This window comes from Mobula hypostoma, chromosome 21, assembly GCF_963921235.1.
Source record: "Mobula hypostoma chromosome 21, sMobHyp1.1, whole genome shotgun sequence".
In the NCBI taxonomy this organism is placed as follows: domain Eukaryota; kingdom Metazoa; phylum Chordata; class Chondrichthyes; order Myliobatiformes; family Myliobatidae; genus Mobula; species Mobula hypostoma.
In genome coordinates this window covers 23,610,345-23,634,801 of record NC_086117.1, presented here as the reverse complement: position 1 = coordinate 23,634,801, position 24,457 = coordinate 23,610,345, and the positions used below count along the sequence as shown (strand labels likewise).

At 47.2% G+C, this 24,457-nt stretch overlaps 1 protein-coding gene across 5 annotated transcripts in view; it reads right to left on the bottom strand.

The window, feature by feature from the left end:
* Positions 1-20,077, bottom strand: part of LOC134359863 (endophilin-B2-like) — a 113,065-nt gene extending 92,988 nt beyond the window's left edge. For all 5 annotated transcript variants that reach the window (XM_063073628.1, XM_063073626.1, XM_063073627.1 and 2 more), the window contains exon 1: positions 19,950-20,077. In XM_063073628.1, the coding sequence (XP_062929698.1) occupies positions 19,950-20,012 (63 nt within the window). In that variant the 5' untranslated portion in view covers positions 20,013-20,077. The remainder of the gene's footprint in view (positions 1-19,949) is intronic.
* Positions 20,078-24,457: the final 4,380 nt, after the last annotated feature.

The window sequence follows — 24,457 nt, the reverse complement described above, 5'->3', positions numbered from 1 at the left end:
GACATATTGAAGTTAGGTAGCCACGTTGCTCTGGTGAACTCACTCCGGTAGCAGTTGCCCATTCACTGCGCCAGACAGCCAGGTTCAATCCCAACCTTCGGTGCTGTCTCTGTGGAGTCTGCATGCTCAAAGTTCAAAAGTTTAAAGTAAAACTTATTATCAGGGTACATACATACAACCTTGAGATTCTTTTTTCCTGCAGGCATACTCAGCAACTCCATAGAGCAGTAACTGTAGACAGGATCAACGAACAACAGACTGTGCACATGGAAATATAAGTAAATAGCAATAAATAACAAGAGCATGAAATATCAAGATAAAGTGTCCTTAAAGTGAGATCATTGGCGTGGGAACACCAGAAATGGAATGAGTGCAGTTATCCGCTTTTGCTCGAGAGCCTGACGGCTGAGGAGTAGAAACTGTTCTTGAACCTGGTGGTGGGAGTCCTGAGGCACCTGCACCATCTACCCTCCCCATGACTATGTGGGTCTCAGCAAGCTAAACAATTCATTTGGCCCACTGTTCTTTATTAACATTCAAGCATATTCCCCAATCATTCCACCCCCCCCCGCCCATTTTCTTGGTTCCAGATCTTTTCCATAAGACGCAGGAGCCATTCAGCCAAAAAAGTCTGTTCGACAGCTGATATATTTTCCCTCTCAACCCATTTTCCTACTTTTTCAGCATTACTTTTAATGCTCTTACTAGTCAATATCTTCCACTTTAAATATACCCAACAATTTGGCCTCTACAACCATCTGTGATAATGAATTCCACAGATTCACCACGCTCTGGCTAAAGAACTTCCTCCTTTTCCCCTCCGTATATCCAGCTTTTCCATACACAATGGGTGAACAACAGGTGTCAACGTACAGCTAGCACTGAACTTCAGCTGCCAAGGTTTGAGCATGCTAACTAAAAAGGGCCTGTGAAAACCTTAAAAATATTCCCGGCAGGAAGAAATACTTGTGCTCAATGGGCTCAGCGAACAGGTCTCGTTCAGTGGCAGCCAGGTGGTTGCAGTGCCCCATCCTTACCCATCTGTCTTATTAGTGTTCCATTAACATGGCCACCATCTTGGAAATGCTTGTTACCAGGGTTACCTGGCAACCAGATCAATGCAATGACTCACCCTTGTCTACCAGGCAGGTCCTCTGCAAAGGATATTCTTCTGCACAAGACAAGATTAGCAGAATGATTCGTTTTAAGCAGCTTTCCTATGATGCAGTGGATGTGAAGAGTCTTGCATGAAAGCAAAATACAAGGCAATCACTTCATCAGCTCATGATAAGTGTCAAAAAGCTTCCATTTCAGAAGCACTCAGCTTAAAAGATATAGTCTAGGGGAGAGAGCGACAGGCACAGGTGGACATCAAATTGATAAACAAGGCACTTCACACATCTCAAACCATCCAAAACATAGTCAATGTACAAGAAATGCACTGATCTTGGAGACGGTGCACATTTCTTCAGAAATAAAGTTAGAATTAGTACTCCACTCATTTATGATGTCCACTTCTATATAGCTTTCAGTACAGTGAAACCGAGACACCTCTTTCTCCCTTATTAGGGAGAGAGAGGGAGAGAGAGAAAGAGAGAGAGAGAGAGAGAGAGAGAGAAAACCTGTGGTATGTCAAATACCGGGTGAATGAGTACATAGTCTTTGGGGTACTGCAAGTCTGTGTCTTTGCTGTACGCTTGAGTGCTCGGTGGTGGGTGCCGATGCTGGTGGGGGGTGGGGGGGTGGGGGGGTGGGAGGGAGGGAGGATCGTTGCTTGCTGAAGCTTACGCTCGGGAGGGAGAGGAGCTGGGGGTTACTTTGGGGTTCTAACATTTAATTGTCATTCAATCTATGGGGGCACTCCTCTGTTTTTCATGAATGGTTGCAAAGGAAAAGCATTTCAGGATGTATATTCGTAAAAGTTGCTGGTGAACGCAGCAGGCCAGGCAGCATCTCTAGGAAGAGCTGCAGTCGACGTTTCGGGCCGAGACCCTTCGTCAGGACTAACTGAAAGAAGAGCTAGTAAAAGCTCTTACTAGCTCTTCTTTCAGTTAGTCCTGACGAAGGGTCTCGGCCCGAAACGTCGACTGTACCTCTTCCTAGAGATGCTGCCTGGCCTGCTGCGTTCACCAGCAATTTTTATGTGTGTTGCTTGAAATTCCAGCATCTGCAGATTTCCTCGTGTTCAGGATGTGTATTGTATACATTTCTCTGACATTAAATGTACCTTTGAAACCTTGAATTGGGACATAAAGCCAATTCAGTGCAGTAAATTGCTATGTGCAATCCAAATTTTAGAACAGAGAAAATAAATCCCTTAAGGCCCTTTGTCAAGTTACCAGGTTCCAGCCACAAAGATTGCAAACTGTCCTTACCCCATTCGCATAGATAATAATGATAATGCAGGACACTGCTCAGTAAAAAGAAAAATCCTCGAGGCAGGTGAAGGTGTACAAACTCCTGAGTATATCGCCAGTTTAGTTGTACAAAATAACTGTTTTCCACAACACCTTTTTCACTGATTCCTCCCCCACAGAGAGAATGAGAAAGACCAACGCAGAAAGATTCTGCCTCACTGCACCCAATCTGGACTCTTCATTAAAAGTTATTCCTTTCTTCTTCCCCCCACAGCCCTAGCGAATAATTAATTTATTCAAATTATTATGCAATTCCCCATTGAATCTGCTCCTGACACCGCATTACGATAGATTGCTGCATATCATTTTTCCTACTTTGGCCTAATCTGTTTTGCCAGTCTCTTTTGGTTATTGACCCTTCAATCAGTGCTCAGTCTGTCAACCTTTGTGCTTCCATATCAGATCCCAAGCCCTGCAGTGGCTCTAGAGGAACAGAAACGAGGAGTTTCCAATTAACTTCTCTGTGTGGTGCTCAGACCCGGCCACAATACTTCAGCTGGGATCTGAGTTTTGGAGGAACAGAGGCTGGAAACAAGGAAGCTATGCTGAATGCTTACAAAACTCCAAGTATATTCAACAAAGAGATCGATACAGAGTTTTTATAACATTAAGGGACGAAGGGATGTGGGCAAAGTGCAGGGAACTAACTGCAGGAGGTAGAAGATCAGCCACGATCCTATTGAATGACACAGCAGGCTCAGGGCCAACCGGTCAATCCCTGCTTTGCTTTATTGAGAGATACAGCATGCAACAGGCTCTCCTACCCAAACGAGCCCACACTTCACAACTCTGCCCATGTGACCGATTAACCCCGGTAACCCGTACATCCTTGGAACATGGGCTAAAACCAGAGTATCCAGAGGAAACCAACTCGGTCACGGGGAAAGCATACAAACTTCATACAGACACCTGCGGAATCCAACCCAGGTTCAAAGGTACAACCTAATGTCAGAGAAATGTATACAATATACATCCTGAAATGCTTTTTCTTCGCAACCATCCATGGAAACAGAGGAGTGCCCCAAAGAATGAATGACAGTTAAATAGTAGAACCCCGAAGTACCCCCCCAGCTCCCCCCTCCTGTGCATAAGCGACAGCAGGCAACAAACCCCCCCCACCCACACTGGCAAAAAAAAGCATCGGCACCCACCACCGAGCACTCAAGCGTGAGCAACAGCAAAGACACAAACTTGCAGTTACCCCAAAGACTTCGCGTTTCACCCGGTATTCAACAAACCGCAGGTTCTTTCTCTCCCTAATGAGGGAGAAAGAGGTGTCTCCATGTTGAGAGGTATAGCAATCACATGAGGGTCATTGAGAGTCGTAGAGGTAACGAGAGGGTCATTAGTCTTTGCATCAATGGAGGTGGGAGCTGTTGTGGAGACACCGGGGTAGAGATGTTAGGGCTTCATTGTAAGTGGCTGATAGTCTGTTCAGGAATGCAAAGACTAATGACCCTCTCATTACCTCTACAACTCATTCTTCTTCTTCTTCTTCTTCTTCTATTTCCTGGCTGTTTAGACACACCTAGGCGTATTACAGCCCTCCACAGGATGTACAATTAATTATAGAACTTCAAGGAACTCAAATTCTCGAATACAACCTAGTCTCACGAAAAAACTGAACAATAGACTCTTCAATCAGATGTTGATTCTCTTGATGGCCACACAAAGATTTAATAGAAAACCAAAATAAATTTAAGCCAGACAGCCTCTTGAACAACATGCTTCTTTCAATTCTGTATCGATTACAGCTCAGCAAAACATGCTGGACTATCTCTGGACTATCTCTGGACTACCACAGTCACATAATCCAGTAGGATGTTTTCCTATTATCTTTAAATAATAGTTTAGCCCACAATGCCCCAACCTAAGTCTTGTAAATTTCACCGTATCTCTACGACTTAAAAGGTAACAGTCTGAGACCTTTTTAACTAGTGGGTGACTAGAAAAATAATGCCTGCCCCTTAATTCATTTTTCCAATCCTCCTGCCACTTCTTCTCTATACCTTTTTTAATCTTACTTCTCAATTTTGCTCTGCCTAGAGGAACTCTAATTTCTACTTGCCTGCTCTGGAAGGAAGACTTTGCAATGCCATCCACAATTTCATTTCCTTCCACCCCAGCATGCCCAGGTATCCATGAAAATCTAACTACACAACCCATCTTCCCTACTCTAAACAACACTAAGAGAATCTCAATAACTATGTCAGGATGCGCTTTTGATTTACTCCCTTTTATAGACTCTAAGGCAGCAGCAGAATCCGAACTATGTGGTCAAGTCTTCTATCCACCATAAGGCCCAGAGGATTGCTAATAATTCTGATGCAAAGACAGAAACACCATCTGAAACCCGGTGACCAATCTTAACTCCAAGTTGAGACACATACATCCCAAATCCTGCCCTACTGCTCTCTGGGTCCACTGAGTCATCAGTAAAAATCTTCAGATAAGATCCCCATTTATTATTTAAATATTAATTTGTGATCTTAATGACCCTCATGTGATTGCTATACCTAGAACTACCCACCAGGAATCAGAACTGAAGAAGCCTCTTGGATGAGTGGTGAAACGCCTTCTAGATAAGGTTTTCTATGTTTCTAGAACATGGCAAGTCCAGCTGCCTTGATTTACTCCCTAACGTATCTATCAGCATCTCTGGTTGAAAAATGGGATAGGCAGTGTGCGAAGAGACAGAAAGCAAAGAGGTGTAACCCTCTCACCATAGACTCACAATGAGTTAGCTAATATATGAATTCAGTATTAGTCCCCTGGGGCTCCACAGGGGACTGTCTTGTCTCCCTTTCTCTTCACCATTTACACCTCAGACTTCAACTACTGCACAGAGTCTTGTCATCTTCAGAAGTATTCAGATGACTCTGCCATAGTTGGATGCATCAGCAAGGGAGATGAGGCTGAGTACAGGGCTACGGTACGAAACTTTGTCACATGGTGTGAGCAGAATTATCTGCAGCTTAATGTGAAAAAGACTAAGGAGCTGGTGGTAGACCTGAGGGGAGCTAAGGTACCGGTGACCCCTGTTTCCATCCAGGGGGTCAGTGTGGACATGGTGGAGGATTACAAATACCTGGGGATACGAATTGACAATAAACTGGACTGGTCAAAGAACACTGAGGCTGTCTACAAGAAGGGTCAGAGCCGTCTCTATTTCCTGAGGAGACTGAGGTCCTTTAACATCTGCTGGATGATGCTGAGGATGTTCTACGAGTCTGTGGTGGCCAGTGCTATCATGTTGCTGTTGTGTGCTGGGGCAGCAGGCTGAGGGTAGCAGACACCAACAGAATCAACAAACTCATTCATAAGGCCAGTGATGTTATGGGGATGGAACTGGACTCTCTCACGGTGGTGTCTGAAAAGAGGATGCTGTCCAAGTTGCATGCCATCTTGGTCAATGTCTCCCATCCACTACATAATGTACTGGTTGGGCACAGGAGTACATTCAGCCAGAGACTCATTCCACCGAGATGCAGCACAGAGCATCATAGGAAGTCATTCCTGCCTGTGGCCATCAAACTTTACAACTCCTCCCTTGGAGGGTCAGACACCCTGAGCCAATAGGCTGGTCCTGGACTTATTTCCTGGCGTAATTTACGTATTTACATATTACTATTTAACTTTTTATGGTTTTATTACTGTTTAATTATTTATGGAGCAACTGTAACGAAAATCCAATTTCCCCCAGGATCAATAAAGTATGACTATGACAATGACTATGACTACTATCAACCCAACATCAACATAACTCTACAATGCATGAGGAATAACAATGAGAAGACAATTTCCAATAAGTAAAAGCACAAGAGAAAATCTGCAGATGCTGGAAATCTGAGCAACACACCCAAAATGCCGGAGGAACTCAGCATCTACGGAAAAAAGTACAGTTGACGATTTGGGCCAAAATCCTTTGGCAGGACTGGAGAGAAAAAAGCTAAGGAGTAGATTTAAAAGGGAGGGGGGAGGGGAGAGAGAAACACAAGATGAAACTGGGAGGGGGAGCGTTGAAACAAAGAGCTAGGAAGTTGATTGATGAAAGAGACAGAAGGTCATGGAAGAAAGAAAAAGGGGGGAGGACGACAGAGGGAGGTGATGGGCGGGCAAGGGGATAAGGTGAGAGAGGGACAAAGGGGATGGGAAATGGTGAAGGGGGGTGGGTTGGGGAGCAGTACCGGAAGTTTGAGAAATCGATGTTCATGCCATCAGGTTGGAGGCTACACAGATGGAATACAAGGTATTGTTCCTCCAACCTAAGTGTGGCCTCATCACGATGGTGGAGGAGGCCATGGATGGACGTACCGGAATGGGAAGGGAAAATAAAATGGGTGGCCACTGGAAGATCTCACTTGTTCTGGCGGACAGAGCATAGATGATCAGTGAAGCGGTCTTCCAATCTACATCGGGTCTCACCTATATACAGGAGGCCACATTGGGTGTACCGAACACAGTAAATGACTCCAACAGACTCACAGGTGAGGTGTAGTCTCACCTGGAAGGACTGTTTAGGGCCCTGAATGGCAGTGAAGGAGGTGGTGTACGGGCAGGTGAAGTACTTGTTCGGCTTGGAGGGAGATCACTGGGGAGGGACGAGTGGACAAGGGAGTCGCGCAGGGGGGGATCCCTGCGGAAAACAGAAAGTGGGTTGAAGGAAAAGATGTGCTGGGTGGTGGGATCCCGTTGGAGGTGGCGAAAGTTTCAGAGAATTATGTGCTGGACGCAGGGGCTGGTGGGGACAAGAGGAACCCTATCTCTGGTAGGGTGTGGGAGGATGGGGTAAGAGTAGACATGTGTGAAGTGGAAGAGATGTGGTTGAGGGCAGCGTTGATGGTGGAGGAAGGGAAGCCCCTTTCTTTGAAAAAGGAAGATATCTCCTTCGTTCTAGAATGAAAAGTCTCATCCTGAGAGCAGATGCAGCGGAGACGGAGGAATTGAGAAAAGGGGATGGCGCTTTTACAAGTTTTGGACAAGGTATAGTCCAGGTAGCTACAATAAATAAACACATCTCGGGTAAATATGACTCAGGTAAACAGAAAAACATATAAGTTTGAAAGAAAGGTTATCACTTGTATAAATACTAACACACCCATGCAAATCTACTATTTGCCAGGAAGCAATAAGTCAACTCATACCAGTAAAAACTTAGATTGAAATTTGTATTGACAAAATATTTTAAGCTATAACAGACAAAAAAAAAAGGGCCTATCATTTGTGACTAATATATACATGTCTCCGGCTGGTGGCGTAGTGGCATCAGTGCCGGACTTCGGAGCGAAGGCTCCTGAGTTCGAATCCAGCGGCTCCCTTGCACGCTTTCCATCCGTGCTGGGTTGAGCGTTGAGCTAGCAACTCGGCCTCGTAAAAATAAGAAAGCCTGCTAAAAAAAATGGCCATTATGACGGTGTCCCGATGACTCCACTCGGAGTTAAGGGCTTTCTTCTTCTTCTTCTATATACACAAGTCTACAATGAGTATGCATTCATGTCACATAATCAATCCAGTCTGCTTCACTTCACTTACTCATGGTACCATAACAGATCTGCGCTGAAAAACTAGTCCAAGTGAAACATAAATAAATATCCACTCAACACCCAAGGCATCGACCTTTCTTCAAGGTCGTGTGCTCACTAGCTAACTAGAATTATCTGCACATTCTCTGTGAGACCAAAGTGAGGATGAGGGTTTTCTGACATCTGTATCTGTCCTTTCGAGTTTATTTCTGAGCGTTTTATGTCTCTCACTCATGTTTGTTACCCGTCTCCACTCTTCCCTCTTTCTCCTGCGCTCTTGAAACTTCTGCTGTCTCCAGAAAAAACAATGGCTACCCCATTCTCTCTAGAATGTTCCCAGGCCAAATCCTATTGGCTAATGCAACAAACCTATCTGAAGTTTTATTTGAAACAGGGGGGAAAAAAATGAAATACCTGACTGTATAATGTAATTAAAGGAACACTTACAGCATTCGAGAAAATCTGCAGAAAATAAAATACCCAACAGCATAACCGTGTTAATAAAATAATGCAGGGTATAAACCAGGGTATTACAGAGGGAAAATGGCAGAATCTGTCTCAGGCTGGCAAGTTGCACTGATCGAGTACCATGGGGACTGGTACTTGGTTCCCACTCTTCACTGTCTAGATTAGTAACTGGGCCCAAAAGTCCAAATGCTGTATTTCTAGATTTACTGATAAGTAGAGAAGAGGATGTAAAGAGGTTTCAAGCGAGCATTGGTACACAGAGCACACGGGCAGGAACATGGTAGATGGAAAAATGTGAACATCCAATTTGGCACACTAAACAGAAAAGCTGGGTGTTTTTAAAAACAGCAAGAGATTGGGTAACATTGATTTTCAGAAGAACAGGTGTCCTTATACAAAAGACACTGGAAGCTGACATAAAGGTTCAGCAAATGATCAGGAAGGCAATTAGTATGTTGGTCATTATTAGAAGAGGATTTGAGTGCAGGAGTGAATATTTCTTATTGTACTTGTATACGATGCGATTGTTGGTAAGATTGCACCTGGAGTATTGTGTACAGTTTTTTTTAATTTAAAAAAGGATGGAATGGCCATTGAAAGCAGAGAAGATTCACTAGACTAGCAGGTTTGGTGTGCAAGGAGAGATTGGGTAGACTGGATGTTATTCTTTGGAGTTCAGAAGGACAAGAGGAGATCTCATTGAAACAATAGGCTAGACACAGGGGAAGGGGGCATATTTGTACGGAGTGCAACAGACGCAGGACCCTTAGCGCTGTCAGTGATACCACCCATCCGTCCAACAATCTCTTTGACCCCTTTCCATCAGGCTGGAGGTACCGTAGTGCTAGGACAAGAACTGTTAAGATGGGAAGGGAAACAGCTTCTTCTCTCAGGCCATAAGTCTATTGAACTCGCTGTCGCCACCCTGCTCTCATCACGTATGAAGCACCAGTAGTGTTATACTGTTCACTTTTTAACGTGTCTTATTATTTGTGGTAACATTACTTTATGTGTGTGAGTCACACGTACTGCGTCGTACACCTTGCTCCAGAGGAACGTTGTTTCTTCTGGCAGTGTGCGTGTGTACAGCTGAATGACAACAAACTGACCTTGAACTTGACTCCCCCTGAAAGAGGAGAAGCAAACTTACAGTCACAGCTGTAAAATAAGGGGTGGTCAACCTGAGACTGAGAAGAGGAGAAGCCTCTTCACTCAGAGCATGGTGGATCTCTAGAATCCAGACCCTACAGAGGACAGTAAAAACCGCCGCGAGGATCACAGGGGTCTTCCTCCACTCCCCGAATTTGTGACATTTACCAGCAGCGTTGCAGACCCCTGAGCATTATTGAGGATCCCCACCCCATCCCACAATCTCTTTAACCCACTGCCAGCAGGAAGGAGGTACAGAGGCATTGGGACTAGGACTGCCAGACTGGGTAACAGCTTCTTCCCTCTGGCTATAAGACTAACAAATATCCTATCGACACCAAGGTCTCATCACTAGGACAGCGAGCTGTTTACTTTTTACCTTTGCTGCACTTTACTACGTGCACTTTGAATTATATTTTTTTTCAATATTTTTTATTATTAATTTTACATATAAAAATACAGAGTACAAGAAAAACTACATATCAATACATTATACTAAATCACATATAAAGATTCACTTGACTTACTTATAGATAATATTTTTGGTTTATATACTGTGTGTGATATATGGTGTGTGGTCCAGAGGAACGCTGTTTCGTTTGGTTGTCTATGTACAATGAACTTGAGCTTGAATGCTCTGCACCAAGGAGCTGTGGAGACTTGGTCCTCACACTTGTTCAGACCAAATTTCTGGATATTGAGGGAATTACGTGTAGAGACAAGTGGTGTCAAGGTAGTGGGCTACGATTGGATGAATAACGCAGCACACTCAAAGGGCCAAATAGTTTATTCATGTTCCCGAGTCCAATGTTCTAAACAGCTCCAGCTCCATTAGATCAGAGCTGAAGAAAGGGGATGTTGGGCTAACCAGCACCACATGTGCAGGCAGCTATTCCTGACCGCAGAGGAAGTTATTCATGACCACACAGGAAGTTATTCCTGACCGCACAGTAACACACTAAACAATTGCCAAGGCTCTTGCTCAGTTCCCTGTGGTTTTCACCATTTTACTGGTTCAAGTGCAACAACAGTGATGGCTCAGCCCCTGAGGCACAGTTGATCGATTTCTGCATCAATCACTTAATCTAAATAATTACAAACCAGACTCTCTGGCTAAGTGTGTGTGCTTTTTCAACATGCCAATGTCAATTTTCATTATCTGAACGATTACAGATCTTTAAAGATCTACACACAACAGTGAGAATAGTCCAGGAGGTGGGCACCGAGTTCTGGTAAACATGACGCTGCTCAGAGAAGCACAGGCAAGCCACAGGGCATAGAAACAATGTAAGCAGGTGAACTAGGGCAGGGAAGGGGCTACAGGCACAGAGAATCCACTCCTATCCCTGACGGACAGCTGGAACAGGTCTGGGTGACATGGAATGGTGCAGGATGGGGCAAAGTGGGACCATCAGGAGGACGCGGGCCAAACCAAATGCTTCTGCTCAGTAGAAACCCTTGCCTTGATCTCAAACTTGACTGGTCCCGTTTCCACCGTCACTCCTGGACGCAGGTCTACAGTCATACAGGGCCCTTTGATAGGAGGGAGGCCAAGGGCTGGGATCCTCCGCTAGACCCAGGGTTTGTGAGGGCAGAGAGATCTCCCGCGGGTCAACAGTGAAATAGAACTGAGGCCGAGAATGGAAACCAGACAAAAATGCTCGGGATCCTTGTTCCCCCAATATAACCTGCCCTCCTTATCGTCAAATCCCACACACCGCCCCCTTTTTAACCCACTCCCCCCCCCACCCCGGACCCTACCTCTCACGCCTTCCTCCTTAACCTCACTCTCCCGAAAACCCACTACACCCCTCCCCACATCCCCAACACACACAGTTCTCCACGGCCTTCCTCCAACCCCCTTCACCTGCCACTCCATAACCTCACCTGCCACTGGCATCCGAGCAAATTCTGCCTCAACAACAAGAAAGTAAAAACAAGTTTTTTTCCCCCACAATTCATGACTCATGAAGGAAGCCTGCAAAGGCTTCTGGGAGGTAAGAAATGTCTCCTGGGTCCGCATACAGAAGGTAAGATGTTTCCTACTCAATAATTTATTACTTTTCAAATCCACAGGTTTGGTACTAGTTTGGTCCTAGTCTTTACCACTCTTTTCAGCAGTCCTCTTGAAGCATCTTGGCCCGAAACGTTGACTGTTTATTCCTCTCCATAGATTCTGAGCTCCTCCCGTATTTTGTGTGTGCCCTGGATTTCCAGCATGTGCTTATGATTTGTTGCCCAGTTTGCCCACAATTCACTGAAACAGCCCAAAGCCCAGTTGTTACCATAGTGACCTGTAGAATTGTCCCATTACTGTTATAGAGTGTCATTGATTGCGAACAGCTTGATTATTGTCTTGACGCTCAGGTAAACATGGTCTATTTCCCCCAAGGTGGGTAGGAATCACAGTTGTGGAGTCAGGTCGCACTAACTCCTAGGGTTGCCAACTGTCCCATGTTAGCCGGGACATCTCGTATATCGGGCTAAATTGGTTTGTCCACTGTGGGACCATCCTTGTCCCGTATCTCCCCTGCTAAGGTAGAGCATTCCTATGAAACCGTTCATAAGTGGAAATGGTGTAAAGCAAAGAAGCAATTACCATTAATTTATACGGGAAAAATTTTTGAGCATTCCCAGACCCAAAAAATAACCTACCAAATCATTCCAAATAACACATAAAACCTAAATTAACACTAACATATAGTAAAAACAGGAATGATATGATAAATACACAGCCTATATAAAGTAGAAATAATGTATGTTTCACTTAATAGAATCGGGAAGATTAAACCAAAACTGATTTGTAGAAAAAAATCACGTATGCGCACACAGGTGCCCGCGCAAGGCTTCATGGTCATGGTAGTCTTTCTCGGGGTAAACACAAGTATCCCGTATTTGACTGCTACTTTTGTCCCTTATTTGGGAGTGAAAAAGTTGGCAACCCTACTAACTCCTGGTCCAAGCAGATTGTTCCAACTTTGTCCACCCACTACTCTCAGGGTCAGCAACCTACCCTGACCCTGCTAATGGAAACGTCGACTCAGACCATGAGAGGCCTGCATCGGGCATTTTCATGCCTTACAAGGCGCAGATTGGAAGTCTGTGTGGGGCGCCACTCCTCGCACAGTCTAGAGCAATGTGTGGTTAAGTGCCTTGCTCAAGGGCACAAACACGCTGCCACAGCTGAGGCTCGAACTAGTGACCTTCAGATCACTAGACGAACGCCTTAACCACTTGGCCAAGGCTTATATTTTACACTTCTCTCCTGACTTTCACTCTTTCACAGTCTGGCCCCTTCCTGGCTCCGTCATTTAGTTCCAACCTCATTGCCTCCTGAACAATCTCCCTTTCCGCTGCCTTGGCCTTTATATACCATTCACTGACACAAAGGCTGCATCACAGGCAGCGGCTAGGGTCCTGGGAACTGGAAGCCCTCTCCTAATCTCTCTGCCGAAGACTGAGCTCTTGGCCTCTCCTTGCACACTCAATGACAAGTTCCAGTCCGACAGCTCCCCAGTGAAGCAGCAGGATGCTTCAAGTGTGACGTTCAAGTGCTCAGATAAACAGAGGCTATAGGCACCTTCATCCTTCAACCACTGTCACCAAAACCCATCTCACAATTCACTCATACAAACAAAAGGAAAACTGCTGGAGAAAATCAGCGGGCCAGACAGCGTCTGTGGAGTTATAGAGGGATGGTCCAGGGGTGGGGGGGGGTGAAAATCTGGTTGAGTGGTGCCAAAAAAACACGTCTTAATCAATGCCAACAAGACCATGGAGATGACTATTCACTTCATGAGGAGGAAACCAGAGGTCCATGAGCTGGTCCTCACTGGGGGAATCAGAGGTGGAGAGGGTCAGCAACTTTAAATTCCTTTGTGTTTATCATTGCAAAGGATCTGCCCTGTGTCCAGCTCACAAATACCATTGCAAAGAAGGCACAACAAAGCCTCTTTTTTCTTAGAAGTTTGTGTAATGCTCAGTTATATTGGCTCGTATATGTCTGGGGAAATTCCTCCCAGCACCTGCCTGAACGCTTCCCACTGAGTCGGTGGCTGCAACACTGCCGCCCAAATCAATCCCAAACATCAATCATCAGCCAGAACACACAGTATGTTTTACCAAGTACACTTTATAGATATTACTAAATCAATGAAATTAATATAAATTCGATACAGAAAATGAAGTAATGGGGAAAAAAAGGCGCCAGACTTATCAAAGTCCAAGTTCTTCGTGCACAACCGTTGGAGCTCAATCGATTCCTGACGACCACCCGGATCCTGTCCACTCATGGCTCGGGCCCACCCGGAGTGATCGATTGGAGCCTTTTCGCACGTCCGCCGTCCTCCCCGTCTCTCCTCCGACTCCCCGCCAAAAACCCCGTCCGCCGTCCTCCCCGTCTCTCCTCCGACTCCCAGCCAAAAACCCCGTCTCTCCTCTGACTCCCCACCAAAACCCCGTTCCCAGTCATATGAGACAAGATTATCACCCGAAAAAAACGATAACATGAATATCCATTGGCTAATAGCACCCTGCAATCTGTATTAACCCAAGCAAATGTCTAGCTAGAGACTTTCTCAGCATTTAACATAACAAAGAAGCCATTTTAAATTTAACATACAAAAAAAACCCCGTACATTAGCAAGATTGGGCGTGTCATCTAAAACTTGGACAAACTTTTATAGATGAGTGGTGGGGGGCATATTGACTGGTTGCATCATGGCCTCGTATGAAAACACCAATGCCCTTGTTTGGAAATGCCTAAAAAAAATAGTGGATATGGCTCAGTCCATCACAGGTAAAGCCCACCCGCCCCACCACTGAGCACAAATACACCCAGTGCTGTCACAGGAAAGCAGCATTCATTATCAAGGGCCCCCGCCATCCAGGCCACGCTCTCTTCTTGCTGCTGCCATCAGGAAGAAGGTACAGGAACCTCGGGACCCACATCACCAGGTTCAGGAACAGTTACTACCCCTCAACCATCAGGATCTTGAACCAGAAAGGGATAACTTCACTCCTCTTCACTGAACCGTTTCCTCTGAACTGGACTCACTCTCAAGGACTCTTCATCTCATGTTCTCAATATTTATTACTATTATTATCATTCTTTTTTTCTCTTCCTTTTTGTATCTGCACAGTTTCTTGTCCCTTTGGCACATTGGTGGTTGTCCATCCTGTTGCATGTGGTCTTTCATTGATTCTGTTGTGCTTCTTGTAACTAATAGTGACTGCCCACAAGAAAACGAACCTCAGGGTTGTATATGGTGACATATACGCACTGATGACAAATTTACTTTGAAATTCAAATGTTTCAGGTCATCTCACGGCTATACCGCTGAGATCCTCCAGCAGCTTGGTTTTGATCCCAGTTCCCGCATCTTCGGCCTCGTGTGTCATCACCATTATTGTTAGAATATGGTACAGAACAGCACAGCCCATGCTGTTGTGTCAACCCTTTAACCTACTTCGGGATCAATCTCACCCTTCCATTCCACCTTCCATCAACTATGTGCTTATCTAAGGGTCTGTAATGTATCTGCCTCTACCACTGCCCCGGCAATGAACTCCACGCACCCACCACTCTGTGTGGAAACACTAGCTCTGACATCCCCCCTATATTTTCCTCCAAGCACTTTAAAATTATAAGACCATAAGACCTAGGAGCTGAAACGGGAGTCTGCTCCACCATTCTATCAGGGCTGATTTATCATCTCTCTCAACCCCATTCTCCTGCCTTCTCGCCATAACCTTTCACACCCTTACTAAGCAAGAACCTACCAACTTCTGTTTTAAATGTATTCGATGACATTCACAGCCACCTGAGGCAACGAGTTCCCACAGATTCATCACCCTCCGCTAAAGAAATTCCTCTTCATCTAAAAGGGGGTTCCTGTGTTCTGAGGCTGTGCTGTCTTGTCCTGGACTCCCCCACGGTGGGAAACATCCTCTCAATGTCCAATGTATCCAGGCCTTTCAATGTTTGGTAGGTTTCAATGAGATTCCCCCCACCGCCATTCTGCAAAACTCCGAGGCTGGACAGGATGGTGCAAGTATACGGCACTACCTCAGTCGGGATCTTCCAGATAGCCCACAAAAATGTCTTCTTTACTTCTTTTCCATCTATTTTTCACCTTAAGTGTGCTTCTGGGACTGTTAGAGCCTACGATTTACGGTTTGGAGGTTGATTATGTGATCCAGCACTTTGCTGTCTATGAGAAGATTCCGGGAAGCGAGTGCGTACTCGGGTGGCCTCTATGTGAAGAAACTTTGAGATGGTGCGCAAGCTGATGTCCGTTTCTATGTCACTGCTTAAAGCGTCCATTAATCGCCGATAAAAGCAACAAGGAAGATTGAGACAGCGAGGTGACAGCAGAAGGCGAGCGAGAACTCAGCACCGCCTGCCTTCCTTTTGATCACTGCCGGAGGAGTCTGTGAGCGGCCTATCGCTGTGTGGCTCGCTGTGGCAGGTGGGGAGGCCTCTGTTTCGTGTGCTGTCCCTCTCTTTTGATGAATGTCGGTGATATTGTAGGAAGGTATCATGATTCTGCACTTATGGATTGGAATATTGTGGACTTTTTCAGTCTTATGGTTTTTACATTTTGTTTTTTTTTAAATCACCTGTTCCTATTCCATTTTGTTGTGCGAGGGGAGGGTGTTTATGGGTTGAAGTTCTGTTAATTATTTTGTGCAGGGGAGAGGTTGTTTCTCTGGGGGTCAATAGTCCTGTTCCTCTTTTTGCAGAGGGAGGGAGTTTTGGGGGCTGTTCTTTTTTTTGTGCGGGGGGGGGGTTTAATGTTTCTCTCTTTGAACGACTTTCATGTTTTTTTTTCCCGGCTTGCTTTCTCATCCTTCCTTTGACGAGGTGGTCAGAACTGAACACAATATTCCAAGAGTGGGCTAACCAGAGCTTTATGGAGCTGCAACATTATCCCACAGCTCTTGAACTCAGTCGCTCAACTAATGAAGGCCAACACAACCATACACCTTAACAGCCCTATCAACTCGCACAGCAGCTTTGAGGAATCCATAGACGTGGACTTCAAGATCCATCTGTTCCTCCACACTGCCCTTAACCCTGTATTCTGTCTTCAAATTCCACCCTCCAAAGTGAATCACTTCTCACTTTTCCAGGTTGAACTCCATCTGCCTCTTCTCAGCCCAGCTCTGCATTCTGTCAATGTCTCACTGCAACCTACGACAACTCCCTATAATATTTTATCTTAAATAATAAAAAAATGTTGAACCACTGAAAAATGTATTATGAAACTACATTTAATTCTGAAACGGGACTTGCATCTCAATAACGCTTTTCTCAACCCTTAGATCCCCAAAGCACTTCACTGCCAACAAAGTATTTTAAAATCTTATCACTGTTGCAAGGAGCCAAGAACTGCTGCACACGAACAATAATGAAAGGAAGCACGTAGGAAGGTTTAGAGAGAGTGTAGAGGGGATTTGCCAGGATGCTGCCTGGATTAGAGGGCAAGTCTATGCACAATGTACTGGAGGAGCCCAGCAGGTGAGGCAGCATCTATGGATTTGAATAAACATCCTGTTGATGTCTCAGGGCCCAGAACATCGACTGTTTATTCCCACACATGCTGCTCGACCTGCTGAGCTCCTCCAGCACATTGTGTGTACCGCTCTAGATTTCCCGCATCTGCAGTACCTGGCGCGTCTTATGAAGAAAGATTGAGTGAGTTAGGATTTTACTCTTTGGAGTGAATGAGGTTGAGAGGCGACTTGATGCAGGTGTACGAGATGATAAGAGGCTTTGATCAAGTGGGCAACCAGAGACTTTTACCCCAGGGTTGAAATGGCATAGGGGGGCATAATCTTACAGAGATTGGAGCACACCATAGGGCGATATCAGAGGCAAGTTCCCTACACAGAAAGTGGAACGCTGGTCCAGGGATGGCGGTGGAAGCAGTTACATTAGGGACATTTAAGAAACCCTTAGGCACATGGATGAAAGAAAAATGGAGGGTTGTGCAGGAGAGAAGGATTAGATTGATCCTGGAGTAGGTTAAAAGGTCGGCACAACATCGTGGGTTAAAGGGGCCTACTGTGCTGTAATGGCCTCAAACCGGATGCCAGGATTTAAAACGCAAACACGAGGAAATCTGCAGATGCTGGAATTTCAAACAACACACATAAAAGTCGCTGGTGAACGCAGCAGGCCAGGCAGCATCTCTAGGAAGAGGTACAGTCGACGCTTCGGGCCGAGACCCTTCGTCAGGATTTACTGATGTTAGGAAGGCTGGGGAGGAGAGTACACGCGGAGACGGGGGTGGTGGGGGCTAGCTCCCGATCTGTAACGTCCAGGGGAAGTCCCGACCTTGGGCAGTGAGTTCTGACCGCTTCACTGCAATCGGAGCTGCCCGTACAGGACAGCAGGACAAGCTTGGTGAATTAAAGGTGGAGACAGCGCCAGCACTACAGCGTCTTTAACAGCCCCCCGCCGGCTCTCGCCTCCTGGGACGCTGCACCCAGAGCGGCGCTTCCGGAGATACACCGACACCCCAACAACTCCTCGAATCAGGTGAGTAGAAAGGGAAGGAGGGAAAATAAAGTGAGATTTTTAAACGGCAGGAGGAAGGAAAATTACACAAGAGACGTGCAGCTGTGATTGCACAAGACTGTCACGTGTGTAGGGTCCTTCCCACGGGGCGAGCTCGGCGTTTCCTGGACCGCATAGGCAACTCATTCCCCACCCCACCCCAAATTCCAAACGAGTGCTCCCCGCCCGGTCAGTCCAAGAGGAGAGATGGCCCGCGGCATCTCCAAGAAGACAATGCACCCTCGGTACTTACACTGGGGCGCCTCAAGAAGGCGGCACCTATCATGAGGGACCCTCATCACCCAGGGCATGCCCTCTTCTCCTTACCACCATCAGGGAGCGTGAAGACCCACGCTCAAACAGCCTCTTCCCCTCCGCCATCAGATTTCCTAACACGATTTTGTTTTCTTTTTGCACTGCTTATTTAGATATTCTTATAACTTAGTGAGTTTTAATTTATTGCACTGTACTGTAATCGCTAGACAGTAATTTTTTCACGACATGTGTTAGACCAGAATCTGATTCTACCCACGACTTTCCTGACTCAGGCTACATCCCTCTGCCCTCTGGCTCCTACTTTAGATTTTTCATCTTGGCAACATGACAGGGCAGACTCCATGGCTCTGCGACTCTCAACACGCAGGTAGCACAAGCAAAGTAACAGTTGGAATTGCGAAGGCAGTCTGTCTGTAGCACTACTGACCCGTTCCAACCACTGCCCCCCCATCCCCATCCCTGTCCCTGTCCCTGTCCCTACCCTGCATTGGCACAGCGTGGAACCACACAGACCGGCTGCGGTAGGGAAATTTAATCCAGCAAATTTACTGTGTACCCATTGGGGTGCGCGACTTAAATATCCCGCGAGGGGCCGGCGGAGACAAGCGCAGAGGGACATCGGAATAAGTTTGTCAGCGGAGCGGCAGGCAATCCGGAACAGCTCGGTTTGCGTTTCCCCGCAGATGAAGGTAGAACAGCAGCGGGTACGCCACACAGTTCCACTCACGCAGAGTCTGCCAACTTCTTTCCCCCAATTCCCCTCCAGCCTTAGTTTTATATTTTAATTAGTAGCCAACTCTGATGGCCAACGGTCTCACTCGGCAACTTTCCCCGAGTCTTGCTGTTCACAACACGGCTTCATTCACCAGAAACAAGGGCGTTACAGGGAGGGGAGGGAGAGGTTCCGCCCGCGACTCTAGGATCAGGTACCCCCAGCTGTCACGGTCTGTCTCGGGGGGTCTGGGTGCCCGCCTCTCATTCTCTGTCTCTGCATCAGTGTCTGGCCTCGATCATACTCAGTGTGTGTGCTTTAATACTGGGGCACGATGGAGGTCGGGGTCAGCTTAAGGGGGTTGCTCTGTCACCGTGCACCCATCTCCAGGGGTGCCCATATCGCCACCTCCTGATGCCTGAACCTCAACCTCTGCCCCCGGGTCGCGGTCAGAGTCCTGCGACCCCCCCCCCACCCCCGTCCTTTTGCGCCTGGGTTTCGGTCACTGCCTCTAACCCTGCGTCGGATCCGGGTCCCAACTTAGCCACCCTCACCCCTCCCCGACCTTAGGTCTCACATTCCCGGGCCTCTTGCCTTACAGCGGGGACAGGGGACCGTGACCGTGCCCCTGCCCGGGACGGGTGCAAAGCCCGTGCCCCTGTCTCACACCCCAGCCCTTTTGTTCCTGGGCAGATCCGAGGTGCCATCCCGCTCCTCTCCCCGCCCCCGCTGCACTCCCAGCACCGTAACCCCCTGCCCGGTCCCAGAGCCTCGCCAGGCCTCAATATTCAAATATCATCTTCAGCAGGGGAGAGAGGGAGTCGGGTGATCCGAGTCCTCACCTGGACCGCCCTGGTGAAGAAAACTCCCGCGTCCGAAGCCAGCTTCTTCACGCTGAAATCCATCCTCCCTCCTGCGCTCTGCCTCCCTCACAAACTGGGCACACAACCCCCCACCCCCCGGCTAAACCCATCCATCCCATCCACCAGCAGCAGTCACCGCCTCTTAAACGGGCAATGGTCGCCGGCTCTCTTAAACAGGCGGAGGGCTGCCCGCCCTCGCATCCGGCGACGGAGTACTATCAGGTGGGCTTCCCGTCGGATCCGTTCGGGGAACACACTGGATTAGCAAGATGTGCCTTTTGAAGGAGATCAAACACATTACGATGTCCTATCCATCACATCTGCAATCGGCAGCGCGGACTCTTAAACGGGCAACTCTACTCGCGAGGTATGTAAAATCAGGAAGGTAGGACGGCAGGGAACATTTGCCCTTATCAGAGGTGAATAAAACTAGAGGATATGGATTTAGGTCGAAGGCTAAAAGATTCAGAGGGAATGTGAGGGCTATCTTTTTCACCGAGAGTGGTGAGTACTTGGAACACTCTTGCCTGAGGGAGCAGTGGAAAGAGCTGACAGCGTTTGAGAGGTGTCTTGACAGGGACTTCAATCACACTAGCGTAGAAGGTTATGGGCCAAGTGCTGGAAGATGGGCATAATCCGGATAGGGGCCTACTGGTTGGGGTGGACATGATAAATCGAATGGCCTGTAACCTGGCCTTCGCTGCTCTCTGATGCTCCTCCCCTTCCCTTTCTTCCATGCTCTTCTACCTTCTCCTATCAGATTCCCCCTTCTCCAGCCCTTTATCTCTTTCACCCATCAATTTCCCGGTTCCTTATCCATGGATGCTGCCTGACCTGCTGGGATCCTCCAACATTGTGTGTGTGTTGCCTAGATTTCCAGCGTCTGCAGATTTTCTCGAATTCGTGCTAAATCTCTGCCTCCTAGTTTTGGTCCCTGCTGGGGGCAATACTTACCATCCATCATTACGCCTCTCATAATTTAAACATCTCTATAAGACTGCCCCTCATTCTACAGGAATTCTGCAGATGCTGGAAATTCAAGCAACACACATCAAAGTTGCTGGTGAACGCAGCAGGCCAGGCAGCATCTCTAGGAAGAGGTGCAGTCGACGTTTCAGGCCGAGACCCTTCGTCAGGACTAACTGAAGGAAGGGTGAGTAAGGGATTTGAAAGTTGGAGGGGGAGGGGGAGATCCAAAATGATAGAGAAGACAGGAGGGGGAGGGATGGAGCCAAGAGCTGGACAGGTGATAGGCAAAAGGGATACGAGAGGATCATGGGACAGGAAGTCCGGGAAGAAAGACAAGGGGGGGGGGAACCCAGAGGATGGGCAAGGGGTATATTCAGAGGGCCAGAGGGAGAAAAAGGAGAGTGAGAGAAAGAATGTGTGTATAAAAATAAGTAACAGATGGGGTACGAGGGGGAGGTGGGGCATTAGCGGAAGTTAGAGAAGTCGATGTTCATGCCATCAGGTTGGAGGCTACCCAGATGGAATATAAGGTGTTGTTCCTCCAACTTGAGTGTGGTTTCATCTTTACAGTAGAGGAGGCCGTGGATAGACATGTCAGAATGGGAATGGGATGTGGAATTAAAATGTGTGGCCACTGGGAGATCCTGCTTTCTCTGGCAGACAGAGCGTAGGTGTTCAGCAAAGCGGTCTCCCAGTCTGCGTCGGGTCTCGCCAATATATACCAGGACCAGGGGAACCCTATTCCTAGTGGGGTGGCGGGAGGATGGAGTGAGAGCAGATGTACGTGAAATGGGGGAGATGCGTTTAAGAGCAGAGTTGATAGTGGAGAAAGGGAAGCCCCTTTCTTGCTCCTCCCACTTCCTCCAAACTAAAGGTATAGCTATGGGCACCCGTATGGGTCCTAGCTATGCCTGCCTTTTTGTTGGCTTTGTGGAACAATCTATGTTCCGTGCCTATTCTGGTATCTGTCCCCCACTTTTCCTTCGCTACATCGACGACTGCATTGGCGCTGCTTCCTGCATGCATGCAGAGCTCGTTGACTTTATTAACTTTGCCTCCAACTTTCACCCTGCCCTCAAGTTTACCTGGGCCATTTCTGACACCTCCCTCCCCTTTCTAGATCTTTCTGTCTCTGTCTCTGTCTCTGGAGACAGCTTATCCACTGATGTCTACTATAAGCCTACTGACTCTCACAGCTATCTGGACTATTCCTCTTCTCACCCTGTCTCTTGCAAAAACGCCATCCCCTTCTCGCAATTCCTCCGTCTCTGCTGCATCTGCTCTCAGGATGAGGCTTTTCATTCTAGGATGAGGGAGATGTCTTCCTTTTTTAAAGAAAGGGGTTTCCCTTCCTCCACTATCAACTCTGCTCTTAAACGCATCTCGTCCATTTCACGTACATCTGCTCTCACTCCATCCTCCCGCCACCCCACTAGGAATAGGGTTCCCCTGATCCTCACCTACCACCCCACCAGCCTCCGGGTCCAACATATTATTCTCCGTAACTTCCGCCACCTCCAACGGGATCCCACCACTAAGCACATCTTTCCCTCCCCCCCCCTGCATTCCGCAGGGATCGCTCCCTACGCGACTCCCTTGTCCATTCGTCCCCCCCATCCCTCCCCACTGATCTCCCTCCTGGCACTTATCTGTGTAAGCGGAACAAGTGCTACACATGCCCTTACACTTCCTCCCTTACCACCATTCAGGGCCCCAAACAGTCCTTCCAGGTGAGACAACACTTCACCTGTGAGTCGGCTGGGGTGATATACTGCGTCTGGTGCTCCTGATGTGGCCTTTTATATATTGGCGAGACCCGACGCAGACTGGGAGACCGCTTTGCTGAACACCTACGCTCTGTCCGCCAGAGAAAGCAGGATCTCCCAGTGGCCACACATTTTAATTCCACATCCCATTCCCATTCTGACATGTCTATCCACAGCCTCCTCTACTGTAAAGATGAAACCACACTCAGGTTGGAGGAACAACACCTTATATTCCGTCTGGGTAGCCTCCAACCTGATGGCATGAACATCGACTTCTCTAACTTCCGCTAATGCCCCACCTCCCCCTCGTACCCCATCTGTTACTTATTTTTATACACACATTCTTTCTCTCACTCGCCTTTTTCTCCCTCTGGCCCTCTGAATATACCCCTTGCCCATCCCCTGGGTCCCCCCCCGCCATTGTCTTTCTTCCCAGACTTCCTGTCCCATGATCCTCTCGTATCCCCTTTTGCCTATCACCTGTCCAGCTCTTGGCTCCATCCGTCCCCCTCCCGTCTTCTCCTATCATTTTGGATCTCCCCCTCCCCTTCCAACTTTTAAATCCCTTGCTCACTCTTCCTTCAGTTAGTCCTGACGAAGGGTCTCGGCCTGAAACGTCGACAGCACCTCTTCCTGGAGATGCTGCCTGGCCTGCTGCGTTCACCAGCAACTTTTATGTGTGTTGCCCCTCATTCTCCTGTGTTTGAAGAAAGGAAGGCATGGTGAGGCCAATCTCTCCCTATAACTCAGACCCTCTGGTCCTGGAAACGTACTCGTACATCTTTTATGCGCTCATTCCAATATAATCCCATCTTTCCTGTAACTGATTCTGTACCAAATCTGTACACAGTACTCCTAGTGCAGTTTCACCAAGACTTATACAGTGCAGTATAATGGTGTAACTCCTGTACTCAGTGAAGAAAGCCAGTGAGCTTTTCACTACCCTGTCTACCTCTGATGCTGCTTTCAACAAACCAGGCAATTGCACTCACCAGTTTCTCTATTCCGTTACTCTGCTGAGTGCCCTACCATTCATAGTACAGGTCCTAAGCTGGTTTGACTTTCCAATCACCTCAAACCTATCTTACTTGCTGTTCCTCGGCCCACCTGTCTAACTGATCAAAATTCCCCGCAAACTATAATAACCTTCTTCACTATCTCCTAATGTTGTGTCATCTGCAAGCATACTGATCAAGCCTTGTGCATTGGCATCCAAATTATTGATATAATTGACAAATAACAAGGGTCCCCACGCTGAGCCCTGCAGCACACCAACTCCATTTTGAAAAACAACCTGGAACCAGCACCCTTTGCTCCCTAGCTCTGAGTCAAACGAATTAGCTCTGCCTGGTTTCCATGGGACCTAACCTTCCAGATCAGACTACCATGCGAGACCTTGTCAAAGGCCTTTGTAAAGTACAAACAGACAATACCCACTGCATACCTTCGTCTATCTTTCTGGTTACCTCTTCAAAAACACTAAAAGGTTCATCAAACATGACTTCCCACACATAAAACCATTATGACCCCTCCCAAGCAGATTATGTTTATCCAAGGACATCCCTCAAAATAATTTTGGACTGATCCCAAACCAATTAAGAGTATAAAATAAAAGTTTCATCATGGATTAGTAAAGTGGCTGAAATCATCCAACAGATTATGGTGACTTGCTGCTCTTGGGGATCATAAACACGAGAAAATCTCCTGGTGCTGGAAATCCAAAGCAACACCCACACAAAATGGTGGAAGAAC